This window comes from Dipteris shenzhenensis, chromosome 15, assembly GCF_047967505.1.
Source record: "Dipteris shenzhenensis isolate YYH24624 ecotype China chromosome 15, Dip_SZ_1.0, whole genome shotgun sequence".
NCBI lineage: Eukaryota > Viridiplantae > Streptophyta > Polypodiopsida > Gleicheniales > Dipteridaceae > Dipteris > Dipteris shenzhenensis.
Window position 1 is genome coordinate 1,947,344 of NC_141610.1, and position 14,865 is coordinate 1,962,208.

General features: G+C 44.0%; 1 protein-coding gene across 1 annotated transcript in view; it reads left to right on the plus strand.

Annotated features, from left to right (window-relative positions):
- LOC147893199 (Transducin family protein / WD-40 repeat family protein) overlaps positions 1–14,865 on the plus strand; it is an 84,266-nt gene that overhangs the window by 59,049 nt on the left and 10,352 nt on the right. Inside the window, exons 16-18 of the mRNA XM_087385535.1 lie at positions 10,397–10,541; positions 10,629–10,721; positions 11,010–11,083. Coding sequence (XP_087241661.1) covers positions 10,397–10,541; positions 10,629–10,721; positions 11,010–11,083 — 312 coding nt within the window. The remainder of the gene's footprint in view (positions 1–10,396; positions 10,542–10,628; positions 10,722–11,009; positions 11,084–14,865) is intronic.

The following is a 14,865-nucleotide window of genomic DNA, read 5'->3' on the forward strand; positions in this document are numbered from 1 at the left end:
TCCCCGCCAATAATAGATGGAACAGCTGTGTGCAACGGAGACTTGATGCAGGATGGGCAAAATACTTCCAATTTGAAAATGAGTGCAACAATAGCAATACGAGAAGGTGGCAAGTACGAAATATGATCTTTGGGGCATATGTGATACAGACAGTACTCTACGGAGTAGAGGTATGGGGTGGGAGTATATCTCCATCAACGTGGAATGAGATAGAGAAAATGCAAAAGTCTTTCATTAGGAGGCACCTGGGCATCAAGGCTACTACACCATACTCTTTGTTACTCCTAGAGACAGGATGTATACCCATAGAGCTACATGCTCTGAAGAGAGTACTCAGATACATCACAAAGGTCAAGTGCATGGATAATGAAAGGCTACCAAAGAGAGCATGGAATGAAAGTCAGAAGCTTCAAAAGACAAACAAGGGCAAGATTTTGACATCCGGATGGGCACAGGACCTAAAAAAATGGTTCAAGAAGTGGGAAGTAGAAGAGTATTTAAACTACTCTTCAGAGGAGATTGATGAAGAGGCTTTTCATTATGACCTGCTGAATGCACTACACAGGAAATGGCAAACAGCAGAAAACAAAGATAAATTTGAGTACTATCGCACATATATCAACCCCGAATATTGGTCAATTTATACAGGAAGGGAGACAACAACGCAGAAGTACATATGTACACCTATAGCAGTGCATAAACGGAGGGCTTTAGCCTCACTTCGCACCCGATCACACCAGCTGCAAATAGAAACAGGGGGATGGAAAAAGATGCCAAGGGAGAGTAGAATATGCCAACTATGTGATCAAGGTATGGTTGAAACAGAAGAACACATGGTAATGATATGCCCTCACTATGCACACATTAGGGAAGAGTTCAATCACCTCCTTGAGGGACATAACAAACTGGCTGATTTGCTGCATAAAGGGTCACCTTCAGCTTTAGGAACACTTGTGTATAAGCTCTTCAAGCATAGGGATCCACCTGAATCCTAGAAGGTGGTTTCTCTTTCCACCCTCCCATCTTCGGGAGGAGCTTTCATGTACTTGTGATATTGTATTGCTCAGGTCCCATAGGCCGGTTTTGGTCTTCAGAGGACGATAATATATTCTTCTTCTTCTTCTTCTTCTCTCTCTCTCTCCCCTCAAGGGAGGGGACTCCACTATTGCATGGGGTGATCTCTCAGAGGGAAAGCCACTCATCCCCATCATGGACCATGCTATTTGCCACACATATGCCACATTGCTCTATGATGTCCTAGCCCATGCACTACCTGATATGTCCTCTCTATCTAGGCCCACCACATCCTACTTATTTGCCACATGGAATGTGCAGGCTGCATTGCGTAAACTCTATAACAAGGAGCCAAGGACCACAAGGGGCTATGGACCGAGCACTCTGCACATGGACATCAGCCGTTCAACCATGCTGTATGCCACAACAGAGTACCACCACCACCGTAGTGCTGATACACAAAGCGTGGGATCCCATGGATACTGGGAACTATCACTCTCATGATTGGCCACGATTTATGGGCCGGTGCTATAGAGAGAGATCATTACCTACCCATAGGCATAGGAGCAGTGAGCTTTGGGATAGGCTGGCTTCAAGAGACTACACTCTACTCTATACCACATCTTCACTTTGTGGGACATTATGGAGGAGGTGAGATCAAGAACCCAGAAAATCTACGCTTGCTTTGTAGACTTTCGGAAGGCCTTTGACACAATCTCACGCTTTTGTATGATTAGGAGACTTTAGGAGTTGCGGATCCTAGGAGTCATGCTTTTGGAGTGTATGAGTCTTTATGAGACAATCAAAGGGAGAATATGTGCCCCAGGAGGCCTTTCAGAGTGGAGTGAAGCAAGGTTGCCCGTCTCACCAACACTTTTTGGGCTCTACATTGATGAGATCACGACATTCATTGACCGCCTAGGAGGTGAGGGGTCATTGCTTGTGGACTTGATTATACAATTATTGTTATATGTCGATGATATAGTCCACATATCCTGTCAGCAACAGGCTTGCAAAGAACATCGAGAGGTCTTAGAGGTGTTTTACAAGGAGAGAGACTTGATAGTCAACTCTGGTAAGACCAAGGTCATGATTTTCAACACCGCATGGGGAGGACTATATCAACATAGCTTCATTTATAGAGGGGAGCTGGTGGAGATCGTGCAATCCTACACTTACCTAGAGGCAGTGAACAAGTTTGCATGATAATTTATGCAGCCAGGGCATAGCTTATGAGAGGTTAGGGAGCTCTGGTCTGACTAGAGCGATAGTGCTTCCAGGCACATCACTCTTCTAGGGAGGTGATCTCTTGGCAATTGATTGGAGGAGACTTGAGAGGCTATAGGTGATCATGGGTTCGCGAATGATGCAAAGGAAGCCCTCAGTCCCTCATCAAGTAGCATAGGCAGAGTTTGCCACGCCACCACTCTAGATCAATGCCATTTTTTAGATAGTGGCATACCTTCATGGCGTTTGGGATTTGTCTAGCTGAGGGCTACCAAGATTGGCACTAGAGTCATCCAGACAACTAGTAGATAGAATGGCCTGGTATGCACATATATACAAATGTATCAACTCCTCTCTTTTTAGTAGAGTTAGGAGGCCTCATCCCCCTTGGTCCCACGTGATGAGATTAATCATATCATATGGTTGGATCTACTCCAACTCTATAGGTTGGGGAGGGGGGCACTAGGAGTTCCCCACCAAGATCTAGTTCTATCACAATCAATTCTTGAGAGTATCAAAGGATGGAGTGACTATCAAACCCTAGTATCTGGAGGACAGACAAGTCTCACATGCATTGAGAATTGCCGTTGGGCACCAAGGATCAAGATAGGGAGAGCCACAAGCACACCTAAAGAGCAATGGATATGCAGGCTATGCACACTTGAGGAGGTGGAGATGTACATGCCCAATATATAGATTCGTGGAAAATACCATTGCCTTTTTAAGTAGGGGCATGGTCTTGGGCCAATCTTTCAGCTGATCTACTCTCATGAACAGGTTTCCCACTAGTTCCGATTGCTTTCTTGCCAGCAAGCAAGTCCACCAACTCCCAAGTGTGGTTTTTTAATGTGGAGTCTAACTCCGCTTGCATAGCCTGCATCCAATGCATAGTGTCACGTCCATCCTCAAAACAATCTGGTTTATCCATCTCAAGTATCTTGCTGACCAAAGCTGATTCACAATAGTGAGCATCATCATCATCTCTAGTGTCACTCCGTATGTGGTGTAAAAGAGGGATAGAAAGCTTGCTTTTCTCAAGAGTATGGACTAGCCAACGAGGAACAGTCCTGGCTTCCTACACCGCTGTACTTTCTTATGCTACTGCATGTTAAATGTCTTGTTGAGTGATCCAAACAGATGCAGGCTGAATTGAGGCATTGACCAGTAAAAGACCCTGCCGCAAATGCTTATTTTCCATAGGTGTTTCAGGTGCAGCATCAAATGAAATTGATAGCAACCCGTCAGAGGCAAAAATAACATCCCGACTGGAAAAAACCTTCTTGGTCATGGAATTGTAAAGCCTGTAACCCTTGCTTTCACTGCTGTAGCCCACAGAAGTGTACTTTTTCGGCTTATCATCAAGCTTGCCTCTCAATTCTTGAGGTACACGTGCATAGGCTACACAACCGAATGTATGGAAATAACCCACATCGGGCTTTCTGTCATACCAAGCCTGATATGTTGTCACCACCTTAAGTATTTTGGTGGACACCTATTCAAAATGTGATTTGAGCACATAACTGCTTCTATCCAGAACTTAAATGGCAGTCTTTTGGCATTAAGCATGCATCTCCCCATCTCCATAAGTGACCTATTTTTCCGTTCAGCCACTCCATTATGCTGAGGAGTGTATCATATTGTGCACTGACGTTTGATGTGTTTCTCAACCAAAAAAATTGTTAATGCCTCGGACATACACTCCCCTTCTTGAGAGAGACTGTGTCCTACATTCAAATTGATACTCTACCAAGGCAATAAAGTGCTTGAACATAGTGATGACTTCATATGTTCTCTTGAGAGGAGAAACCCAAGCAAATCTCATGAAGTCATCTATGAAAGTAACAAAATAAAGAGCGACGCGACCTTCACCCCGCCCGCTGCTGCCCCCGCCCCTCGCGCTGCCTAGGCTCCGCCCTGCCACTCCCACCCTTCTCTCCCCGCGCCCTCCCCTCGCACCTTGGTCGCCGCCCTGCTCGCCTTGCTGCAAGCCCCCTCCGCTGGCTGAGTAATCCCGCCTGTTGACTGGCTGCCCCCCCTGCTCCGGTTCAGCCGTGAGCCTCTCCTGGATGGCACATCCCCAGCCTTGGCCTGCTTGTTGGTGGCTTCCTTCCCGTGGCAGTGTGGTCTTCCAGGCTGGTCTTTTGCACCCTTCTCCCTCTCCGTGGAGTAGAAAGCGTCTGGGTTGGGGGTGTTCGGGCATTTGGAGGTGTCGAGCCACTTGTGGCATGGGGCCTTGCACTTCTTCGGAGGGGAGTATCTTCGGCTTCAGCCGTCTCCCTTGCCCTGGCGGTCCTCCACATTTGCACCTTCACAGTAGCAGTAGGTTCATCTTTCAGGAAGCGTCTCTCCCTTCCCGGTGGCATTTCTTTGGTGGGAGGAGGTTTGCCCTGCACTCTCCTGCTCTTCCGGAGTTGGAGTTCTCCTCGCAGCTTTGCCCTGGCGACATCGGCCATGGCCATCCCCCAGCCGTCCAGTTCGTGCCTCCCCGTGGTGGTGGTTGTGCTGCCCTCGTCCCATCAGCATCTCCTGGCCGCGAGTGGTGCACTGGAGCTGGAAAGACCTGACCCTTGGACAACAACCCAAAGGGGTCGTGTCGGCTGGTGGCCTCCTTGCTTGGGTCTCCAAGCTTCTCAAGACTCAGAGTTTTTCTCGAAGATTCTTTTCCCACAGGGCAGCGGCCCTCGACTCTTTCCTCAGGGATCCCTTCTCCTTTGGCTCTACTTCTTCTTGTCGTACCAGGAGGCTCCCCATGTGGGTTGAGGCCTGCAGGTGCGTGGAGCGGGAGCGGGCTACTGGAGTGCGGACTCGCCCCCCCTCAGGTGGTGGTTGCTCATGCTGGCAGGTCTCTTCCTATTGGCACCCTCGGGTGGGCACGATGGACGGGAGCTCAGCGGAGGAGGGATCCATACATGCTTGGATTACGAGTATCTCCAGGATTCACTTCATCAGGGATTATTGGTCGGCCTCGATTGCTGGATGTTGACTCAGAGGAGTCATATCAGTTGATGGTTCACTGTCTCGAAGACTTTCTAGTACTTCCAGGATTCACTTCATCAGGGATTCGTAGCTTTTTTGGTTTCGCGGTTTACTGGTTTTCATAAGACCCAGACTAGGGCTTTTTGTTTTGACAGCATTTTGTAACAGTTTTATGCTTAGCCCTCTGTGGCTTGTAGTTTCGCAGGTGGGAGTTATCCCTGTGCTCCAGCATTGCTATTGAGTCTTTTGTATTCCTTGTCTCGAAGTAATATAATTAGCCCTTCTTTTTGAGGGGAAAAAAAAAAAGTAACAAAATAAAGATAACCCCCAAGAGATTTCATCTGCATGAGACCACAAACGTCACTGTGTACAAGCTGCAATTTTCTCACAGCCATGACTGCACCATCTTATGGAAAAGAGAATCTATGCATTTTTCCCAAAAGACAGCCCTCACATATGTGCTTATGAGGGGCCTCCATACGAGGCAAGGCGTTAACCATTTTGAGTTTCTGCAATAACAAGAGGCTGTCAAAAATCATGTGCCTGCTGCACTGAGCATGCCATAACTATGCATGTTGCATGGTGGGCATAGATGTAAAAGTGCCATAAGCTGAATGCGCTCGCTTCTCATAGGCATCAAGTTGAAACAACCCATGACAAAGCCTGCCTGTCAATACTAATGCATAAACTCGCTCTATGTCATGCAACATACATTTGTCTATCTTCAAAGATGACTTGAAAGCACTCTTTTAGTGAAAGAAAACACTAAAAGCAATTTCTTCTTAATGCCAAGGACAAAGAAGAGCATCCTGGATGCGGAGATCAGAGCCATCCATGGCTGTTAGCAAAATCTCTCCAATCCCTTTAACCAGATAAGAAATTTTGTTTGCACATGAGACAGACTTACCAATGAGTGCACACGACAACGTGTCAAACAATTCTTTTCTGGACATGATATGGCAAGATGGACCACTATCAAAATACCAAGTCACAGCTGTCTTATTCACATTGAAAGTGCCTGATGCCCAAGAGGCATAATAGCTTTAAGTAAAAAATGCTCAACAAAGTTGGCTGAAGTATCATCTCTTCCTACATCAGGGGCTGAACCCAAAACAGCCATACCAGATTCCTTCTTCTTTTCCTTTACAATCCTCTTTGTGCACTCACTGAATGTGATGACTTGGCTTCTTACAATAATGTCATTTACTTTATTGGAAGGCTTCCCAGCATCCTTTTTAGCTTGAGAAGTATCATGCTTAGAAGTAGAAGTATACCTAGAATTATGACCAACGTCATATTTGGGCTGGTATTTCTTCTTGCCCTTATCCTTTGTTGAAAACGCCTACTCGCTAGTATGAGAACGTGATGACATATTCTTTCAAGTCTGCTCCTCTTGCAATAAGAACCCCACCAAGTCTTGAAAGGTGAGAGGATTGTGATTCCCCCTCATTGATAAATTGAGCGACATATGGAAAGAAAGATAGGATTTAGATAAGGAATTCAAAGTAGTGGATACAAGCTGCACATCTAGAATAACTTCATCTATATGCTCACGCAAATCCTGAATTTTAGCACATGGTCCTGCATAGAATCCCTTCGTCCATGCGCAAGAATGAGACTCTAGCTTCATTGCGAGCTTGATAAATCACTTCCAAAATATCCAAGCAGCTTGCGAAGTCCGGCAAGACCGAATACGAAGTATGATAAACCTCTTTACTAAAAGTGAAATCAATGAGAAGACTTGTGCATCTTGAGTATCCCACCTCCTTTGCTAAGGAGTAACACCTGCAAGTGCTTGTGCTTGTGCTTGCCCAACTAATGCAGCTTGTTCTTGCCCCCATGCGCCACCACTGCGACCCCTGTGGAGGAGTGTTTGGTGCTGTTTGACCGGGACGGGCTTCATCGCTTATGACATAGTCCCATTGACCCTTGGCAACGAAAAGATTGCGACCCATAAAGATCCAGAGAGGATAGTCGGTGCCATGCACCTATCTTCCTGGACAAGCATACCAACTAGATCATTTGGATTATTCTATGCCAACTTGAGAAGAAAAAAAAGGAGGCCAAAAAGACTCAAATAAGTTCACGTGCTTTGAACACCCTTCTCAAACAAAACTTTCCAATTTCCAAGCCAATACTTGGCTTGAGGATGCACCTCAAAAAACACCAGAAGACTTCCTCGCAGGGATGTGTAATGCCCACTGGCTGTTTAACCACTGGAGGGTGCAAAAAACAGGCTGTCTCTTCACAAAACTGCTTGATGCCTGTCCAAAATAGCAAAATAAGAGCTCCAAAAGCCCCACCATCATGGTTGACCAACAGGCTGAGGTCAATACTGATCTGAAAATGACCTCAAATCTGTTTGAGAAGGTCAAAACTGACATGACTTGACTTGAACAGCTGCTGCATCTTCAAACTGCACAAAAACTTCTGGAAATCGGTTCAACTACTTAGAAAACAGGTCCGTCTCCTCCAAAACTGAGGTTAGGGGGGAAAACCTTAAAGGGCCCCTAACCCTTAATACGTTGGCCATTGCCCTAGGAAATATCAATATTTCTAATGATTGCAAACTGTAACAAGCAATGCGACATCCATTAAGTGTCATTGCATGTGACAAGACGCTGCTTTGGTGTGGGCAGACAAAGTCTCAGCCTGTTTGTTGTCCTTTAATTTATCTAACAGCCATTTAAGGACTATTTGTTATTGCCTTATGACAGCCCTCTTTTCTAGTTGCTGCTTGTTCTGTGGTCGCATGATCAATTTTGGTGTATTAAGGCTGAAAATCAGAATCTTTTTGTGGCTGTAAGTCACCTGCTAGTGGCTGATTTGGAGCATCCATAGACTCATCAAAGTCTGAAGAAGGGCAGCAATCTATCAAAAACATCGGAAGCAACAATGGTTTACTGTTTTTGACAGTCCAACAATGGATAACATATTTTCAACGAAGAAAACTTGTCACCTGATAATATTCTTCCCAGTACTTGGCTGGTATAAATGATAGCCTTTACTTTTTAAACTGTAACCAATGAAGATGCATTTAAGTGCCTTGTCTTCAAGCTTGTTTCGCATTTGTTTTTCTTTTCCAAAGAAAAGACTTCTATTAAGTATGAATGAAACTCCAAGGGCAAAGCTCAAGGGAGGAGTACATCATGCAAGGCATGATTGAAAACATAACACCCTAATAGGGTAGAATCAAGATCGCTTAAGAGAGCTGGAAAAAATCCAAGGTTGAGGCGAAAAGTGCCACCTCAACCCTGTGGAGGACTCTGAGAAAAATGGAACATGTGCCGCATTTGAGATGGAACATGCATAAACAAGCATCCAAACACCCTCATGTGAAATGACTAGCTGACGATCTGTCCAAGCCTCATAGGGAATAATATTCTTCAATACACTGGTTGGGAATAATAGTCTTCAATACACTGGTTGCACCCAACCTGAATTTGTTGGACATGGACTTACCCTTCATCATGCATGGTGCCATCTCCATCAAAGTTTTATTTTTTTGTTTGCAACTCCATTCTGTTGTGTGTATGGCACAGTACATTGATGAATTATTTGACGAGATGCCAAGAAATGAGTAGATCAGCTGTAGTGGACTGAACAGTCAAACAAAAGTCAAACTTTTGATTGCAGCAGAAGCCAATCACTATGTATGAGTCGGCCAAATGCAGAGGAGTAATGGTGACAATAACCAGCAGGAGGTCTGAATAGAATCAGCCCAAATACAGCAGATTCAAGGTATAAACAGAAACTGGCAGCGCACAGCAGATTCTGACTGAGGCAAAAAACCCCTTCCAAAAAATGGTGATGGCTTGTCCTTATGGCGGTGTCTGAGGCTGCTAATGGCAGCGGCCAAGAATGGTGATGACTTTGCCGCACGCTTCCCTTGAAGATGGCGAGTAGTTCTAGATGTGGCAGCAGCTCAGGGAAGTAAAAGACAACAGTTGATACGAGCTGTATGTCTATTGCAAAATAGTCAAAATGAATGTATAAGCCACATAATAGGTAAGCCTAGTCTAAGATTAGTGTAGGACTTAAAAGTTCTAAGAGTCATACGTTGACTAACTGATCTAACTTAGTGGGCTGGAGCAGAAGCTAAGTGGAGGTTGAGTGAAAGCGCACAGAGAGAGAGAGAGAGAGAGAGAGAGAGAGAGCGACAGAGAGAGAGGTTTATTAATGCTTCAACTCCAAGGAGATCCCATGTGCTCCTCATAGTAGGTTGAGGTATGGCCTCATTTACTGATAACGATTGATATAGAGTTATTCAGACATTAAATCCACGGATGCATTTGCCTATGCATCGACATGATCCCTCTAGTTGGCCGATGTTTGAGGAGAAGAGATCTTGGCATGTAGGTTGCTCATCTATGGGACTTGCTTGTGGGTTGGGTCCTGTGCCCCTTCTCGTTCTCCTTTAGATGAGTTTTTGTGTGGTATTTTTGCACATGATATGCAGGCGCCCAATGGTTGGTCTATGTATCTCCTCTTCTACAAAATGAAAAGGATCAAGCATCTAATGGATGTGAAACTTCTGAATTTCATCTATAGCAATTAAGGAATTCTATATTACAGAGTATGCAGGTGTATCATGTGATTACGTTACTATCCATGCAGAGATAGCAACTAAGGATTCTATATTGCAAAGTATGCACGTGTCTATGTGATTCCTCCACCTGGGCGTCCATGGGATCTGCACGTGGGTCAGGTCATGTGCTACCTCCATCATCACCTTCCGTCCCTCCTTTAGATAGAAAGAACTGACAAGTGTTTGTGTGGTATTCGTGCGTGTGATATTGTGGGCGCTCATCAAGTGGTCTATGTGTCTGCTCATCTCCATAATGGAAACAGCCAAGAATCTCATTAATGTTGGATGAAAAGTGCTAATGGAATATAGAGATAGCGACTCCTGAATGCTTTATTGCAAAGTAGACAGGCTTATTAGGTCATTATATTATTATCTATGAAAAGACTATATGATGAGGTAACCACAAGTATCCCGGTGATTACCATACTTACACATGTTTTAATAGGAGAGTTATCAAAGATACCCGACACAATAAATCCCCTCGCCCCTCCAAATGAACTCTTACAAGATGTCCTTTTATCTGCAGCTCCATTTAGTGCTTTAGCCTGGTGATTTTCACAGGCCTGTGACTAACTTTATTTTTGTATGCAGGCTTATTTCTGTAGGAGATTTTGAGGCTGCTGTGACACTATTGCTCTCAACACCGCCTGATAGTGCTCATTTCTATGTGGATGCTCTTCGTGCTGTCTCCCTTGCCTCTGCAGTTTCCCCTGCTTTGCATGAACTTTCTGTCAAGGTGTTATTGCTTGTCCTACGCTTATGGTGAAGGCTAGCCAAGCATTGATTAGTAGATGCAAGTTTTGAGCATCGAAATTGATTACAGGTTGTAGCAGCCAATCTTGTGGCTACGGAGCATTCTTTATCAGGAACACATCTCCTTTGTGCAGTTGGGAGTTATCAAGAAGCCTGCACCCAGGTATTTCAAAGGATACAAGCGGGGATGCGTTGGATATAACATTTCCCTATCATCCCCTTAGCAGGATTTGAATTCTATGTATGATGATAGAACAGGTCTATGTAAGTCTCGAGCACTAATGTAATTGTAGGGAGTTACCGTGACCATAATGATCCAGGATTGCACATGGTATAAACAAAGTACTGATCTATTGGTTGTTATTCCCAATTTTTGGATGCAACTAGCTTTCTGCAGAGGTTGTTTTTAAATAAATTCATGCAATTCATTGATCTTGTCACATTTTGGCAGCTTCAAGATACAGGTCGCTGGGTGGATGCTGCAACTCTAGCTGCTGCTCATTTGCATGGGACTGATTATTCAAGGTGTGCCTTATATTATAGAGTTAGCACGCTGCATTTTAATTCATTAAAAGTCCAGACAGTTTATTGCTACAAAAAGGTTAGAATGAGTTATTGCTAGAGAACCCAGTTCCCTGCTTCATCCAGGCTTCATCTCAGCAGGCCTCCATCAATCGTTTATCTGTCTTCAAGGCCATTTTCTTTGGTTTTCTTCCATCCGCAAGTGGTTACCTGATCCTTTGCTCATATTGTGAAGCGTTTAAGATAGTGTAGCCTGAAGATAGGAATTCAACAATGAGAGGTTCTGGCATCTACAACTCTGCAATATTTAGTTACATTTATTGTTGAGAACCTCCAACAAGGAGATGTTCCAGCTGATATCAATTGCAACCTCAGTGTCTAATCGCTGGCAACGGCTGGCTCAGCCTTGTCTGCAATGTTGGCAAAGAAAATGGCAGTTTCTGATGGTGGAGAAAATCTGGAGTCAAGACAGGATTTTGCTACACGTGTGGTGCTGTCCTTGTCTAAAAGAATAGTGGTTCCACCGTGTGCGGGACTGACGAATCCTCATGATAGATTATGACTCTCCACCTACTTTTCATGTTTTTCCACAGTAAAGTTGGCGCCTCATTCCATATATCCATTGTGGATTGACAATGACTTTTTTTGCCAGTTTCCTATTTGTTGTCCTATATAAGGATTCAATGCATTGTTGAGAATTTGATTATCTATATTGCCTCCGGGGAGGGATTGACAATGTACAAGGAGAGATCCTTTCTTGACGTCTTGAGAACTTGAGCGCTTGAACATTAGAAATCTTTTTTGATGATATCAAGGTTGTCATGCTAAACCTCCCATTGAATTGTTGACATTTGTGGTCAGCAGTAAGATAAATCAAAAGTGGATTTCTCAGCATTCTCTTTTCAAATTTTCTCTTTCATATATCAAATTCCCATCTCTTTAAGCCTATTACTGTAGTGACGAGAAACTTAGATGTATAATCTTGCCAAATCTCTTTCTGTAGAAAGAAAAATTTTCTGTTTGTAAAAAATACCACAACTATCAGACCTTTAAGGTGCTTACTGTATCTTCTTTAGATAATCATTAAACATGTGCAATGAAGCATATTTTACAAACCTTTACAAGTCATGGTGGAAATTTAGTCAGTAGCTGAATGAGATGGAAAAAATGACCTGATCACATGCAGTCCATCTATTTGAGCACGGCACCATTGTGTGCATGTTCAACAATAAGAAATATGTTTCCTGCGACCCAAGGGAAGGTTCTGGCAAGTTTATAAGGAAATCTCTGGCCAATGCATACATGGAGAGCATGAGATCTTGAATCTTGGCATATCAAAAGTTTCATGGTTGCCCTAAGTAAATCAGAAGAAGATTATGCTATGTGATTATATGTGATACTTGACACCTAGGTGAGGGAAGGCGATCAACGATACTGATCACACGTTGAAGCTGAAGGTACAGGGTCAGAGGAAAAGTAGGACCACAACATTAGAAATGATCTAATGAAATTAGGCAAACAATCATGATCAGTCATCTTTAAGTGGTTTGAAAGTTTGCGAACAAGGGTAACTATGTGGTACATAAAACATAGAACCAGCATGGAGGTAGCAGGTAACAGCTTAACTACTATTACTGTTATGTGAAAATTTTGTTAATGGCCTTATAGAGTGTTTTGTGGGTTTTAGAGGTATTGGAGCAAAAGGCCATGCCGGGGTTTTTGTAAACACACCTCCGCTATGGAGTCCAAAGGGAGGTGGGGTTCACGGGGGCTTCTAGTTGTGACTCTTTCCATGCCTATCGGATCATAGGAGGCTATGTGTACAGTTTTTTGTGGATAATGGAATACAACAGTCTCTTCCTACTTTCACCCTCGCCTAAAACCAAAAGTCTCAAAAAATAAAAATGCAAATTACATTTTTGGTGGCTTCGCTCGTTGGCACTTGCGATTACAGAGGGAGAGGAGAAAAAGGGTGTAGCTTGTGAGAGAAGTTTTGCTGCTAGAGGAATCAGATTTGGTGGAAATGACTCCGGACTCAAAGCTGATTGGGGTGGTGAGAGAGGCATCAACTGTCTAGATTGGTCTAGGCCCTAGGGGTGTCGATGATAAGGACTGATGGCTACATGGTTATGCTTATAGGATAAAGAGATAGGGAGAATAAATGTGCTTTGGTTGAAGAATGCATCCAACTGGACGATATTGAGCTGATGTGGTGGGTAGATGGAGACATGTTGTGGGTGATTGTCAAGCATTGTTTGCAAATCAAAAGTTGTGGAAAGATTCAAAAAGGGGTATTGTGAATGCCAGTCATATAATGCTCGTGGGGCAGATTGCAGATGATTGTGGACGCCGGTAAAGTGCTGGCAATTGAAGTTCTTTATAACATAGGTTGTGGTGTGTAGTCTAAGGTGGTCTCTTGCATGAACTGTAGTTGCCAGAGTGGGTACATGTGAGCATGTAATGCAAAACGGGTGTTAAGGAACCCTTTCGATAACGTATTTCAAAATCAAAGTCTTGCATTAACTTTGCCCATCTAGGCTTCCTTCCCCTCAATTCCGCTTTATTGACTGATGATCCATCAATACAAGAAACTTTGAGCCATACAAGTAGTGTCTCCATACCTTAGAGCACACAGTTGTGGGCCAATGATATTGAGTGTCATCTAGCTTTTTACTTTCAAAAGCTACAGGTCTTCCCTCTTGGAATAAAGCTGCCCCAATCGCAAAGTCACTCGCATCGTCCTCTAGAACGTAAGGCCGGGAAGGATTAGGTAGTGCAAGAACAGGTGCTTCCTTGATACTTTGCTTCAAGGTCTCAAAAGCCTTGTTCATTGTTTCATTCCAAGATATAGGCTGGTTAGACCTGCGTCCACGGCCTTTTAACATGCTGGTCAAGAGTTTAGTGATGTGAGAGTAATCACGTACAGACTTTCGTAGAAAGACCATAAATTCTAGGAAAGAACGAAGTTGTTTCACGGTCCGAGGGATGGGCCATTCCAAAACCTTCTGGATACGATCTAGATCAATGTTGATACCTTCGGAAAAAATCTTGTGCCCTTAGTAAATGATCTCCTTCATAAAGAAGTCACATTTACTCATCTTGGCATATAGCTTATGCTGTCTTAAAAGAACTAAGACAATCCAGAGTTGTCCAATGTGATCCTCTAGCGATTGGCGCTATATCAAGGTGTCATCTAAGAACACAACAACGAAATTGCTCAAATAATCTCGTAACAAATCGTTCGTCATTTGCTGGAAGGTAGCGGGAGCATTGGTCAAACCAAAAGGCAATACGAGAAACTCATAGTGGGCATACCTAGTACGAAAAACGGTTCTATCTATGTATTTGGCACAGATACGGATTTGAGGTAACCGGTTTGCAAATCAATCTTAGTGAAATACTTCGCTCCGGCCAACTGGTCGACTGGAAGAAGGATCTGGTGAAGTATTCGGACCCAAACATTGAAGCTAAAGCGTCAACATGTATAAGTGCTTGGACAGTGTTGGTCAAGAGTGTGATAGAAGTCTGAATCCCTTGGAGTTGCTGTGCCAACCCTGTATGATTCGAATGAACTTTAGCATTGAGAGCGGTGGAGAATTGGCTGAAAGCATTCTTTGTAACCAGGTCATCAAAGAGACTCTGGTCCTGATCGTCCCCCTCGTGGAAATCCTTGTCATGATCCCCCTCATGGTGGCTGGAATTGTTCGGTTCAACCATGAGTGAGCATAGGCAGAGAAAAAGAGAGTGGGAGCTGATTGCGCAGAAGAGAGAGGAAGCTGTAGGAG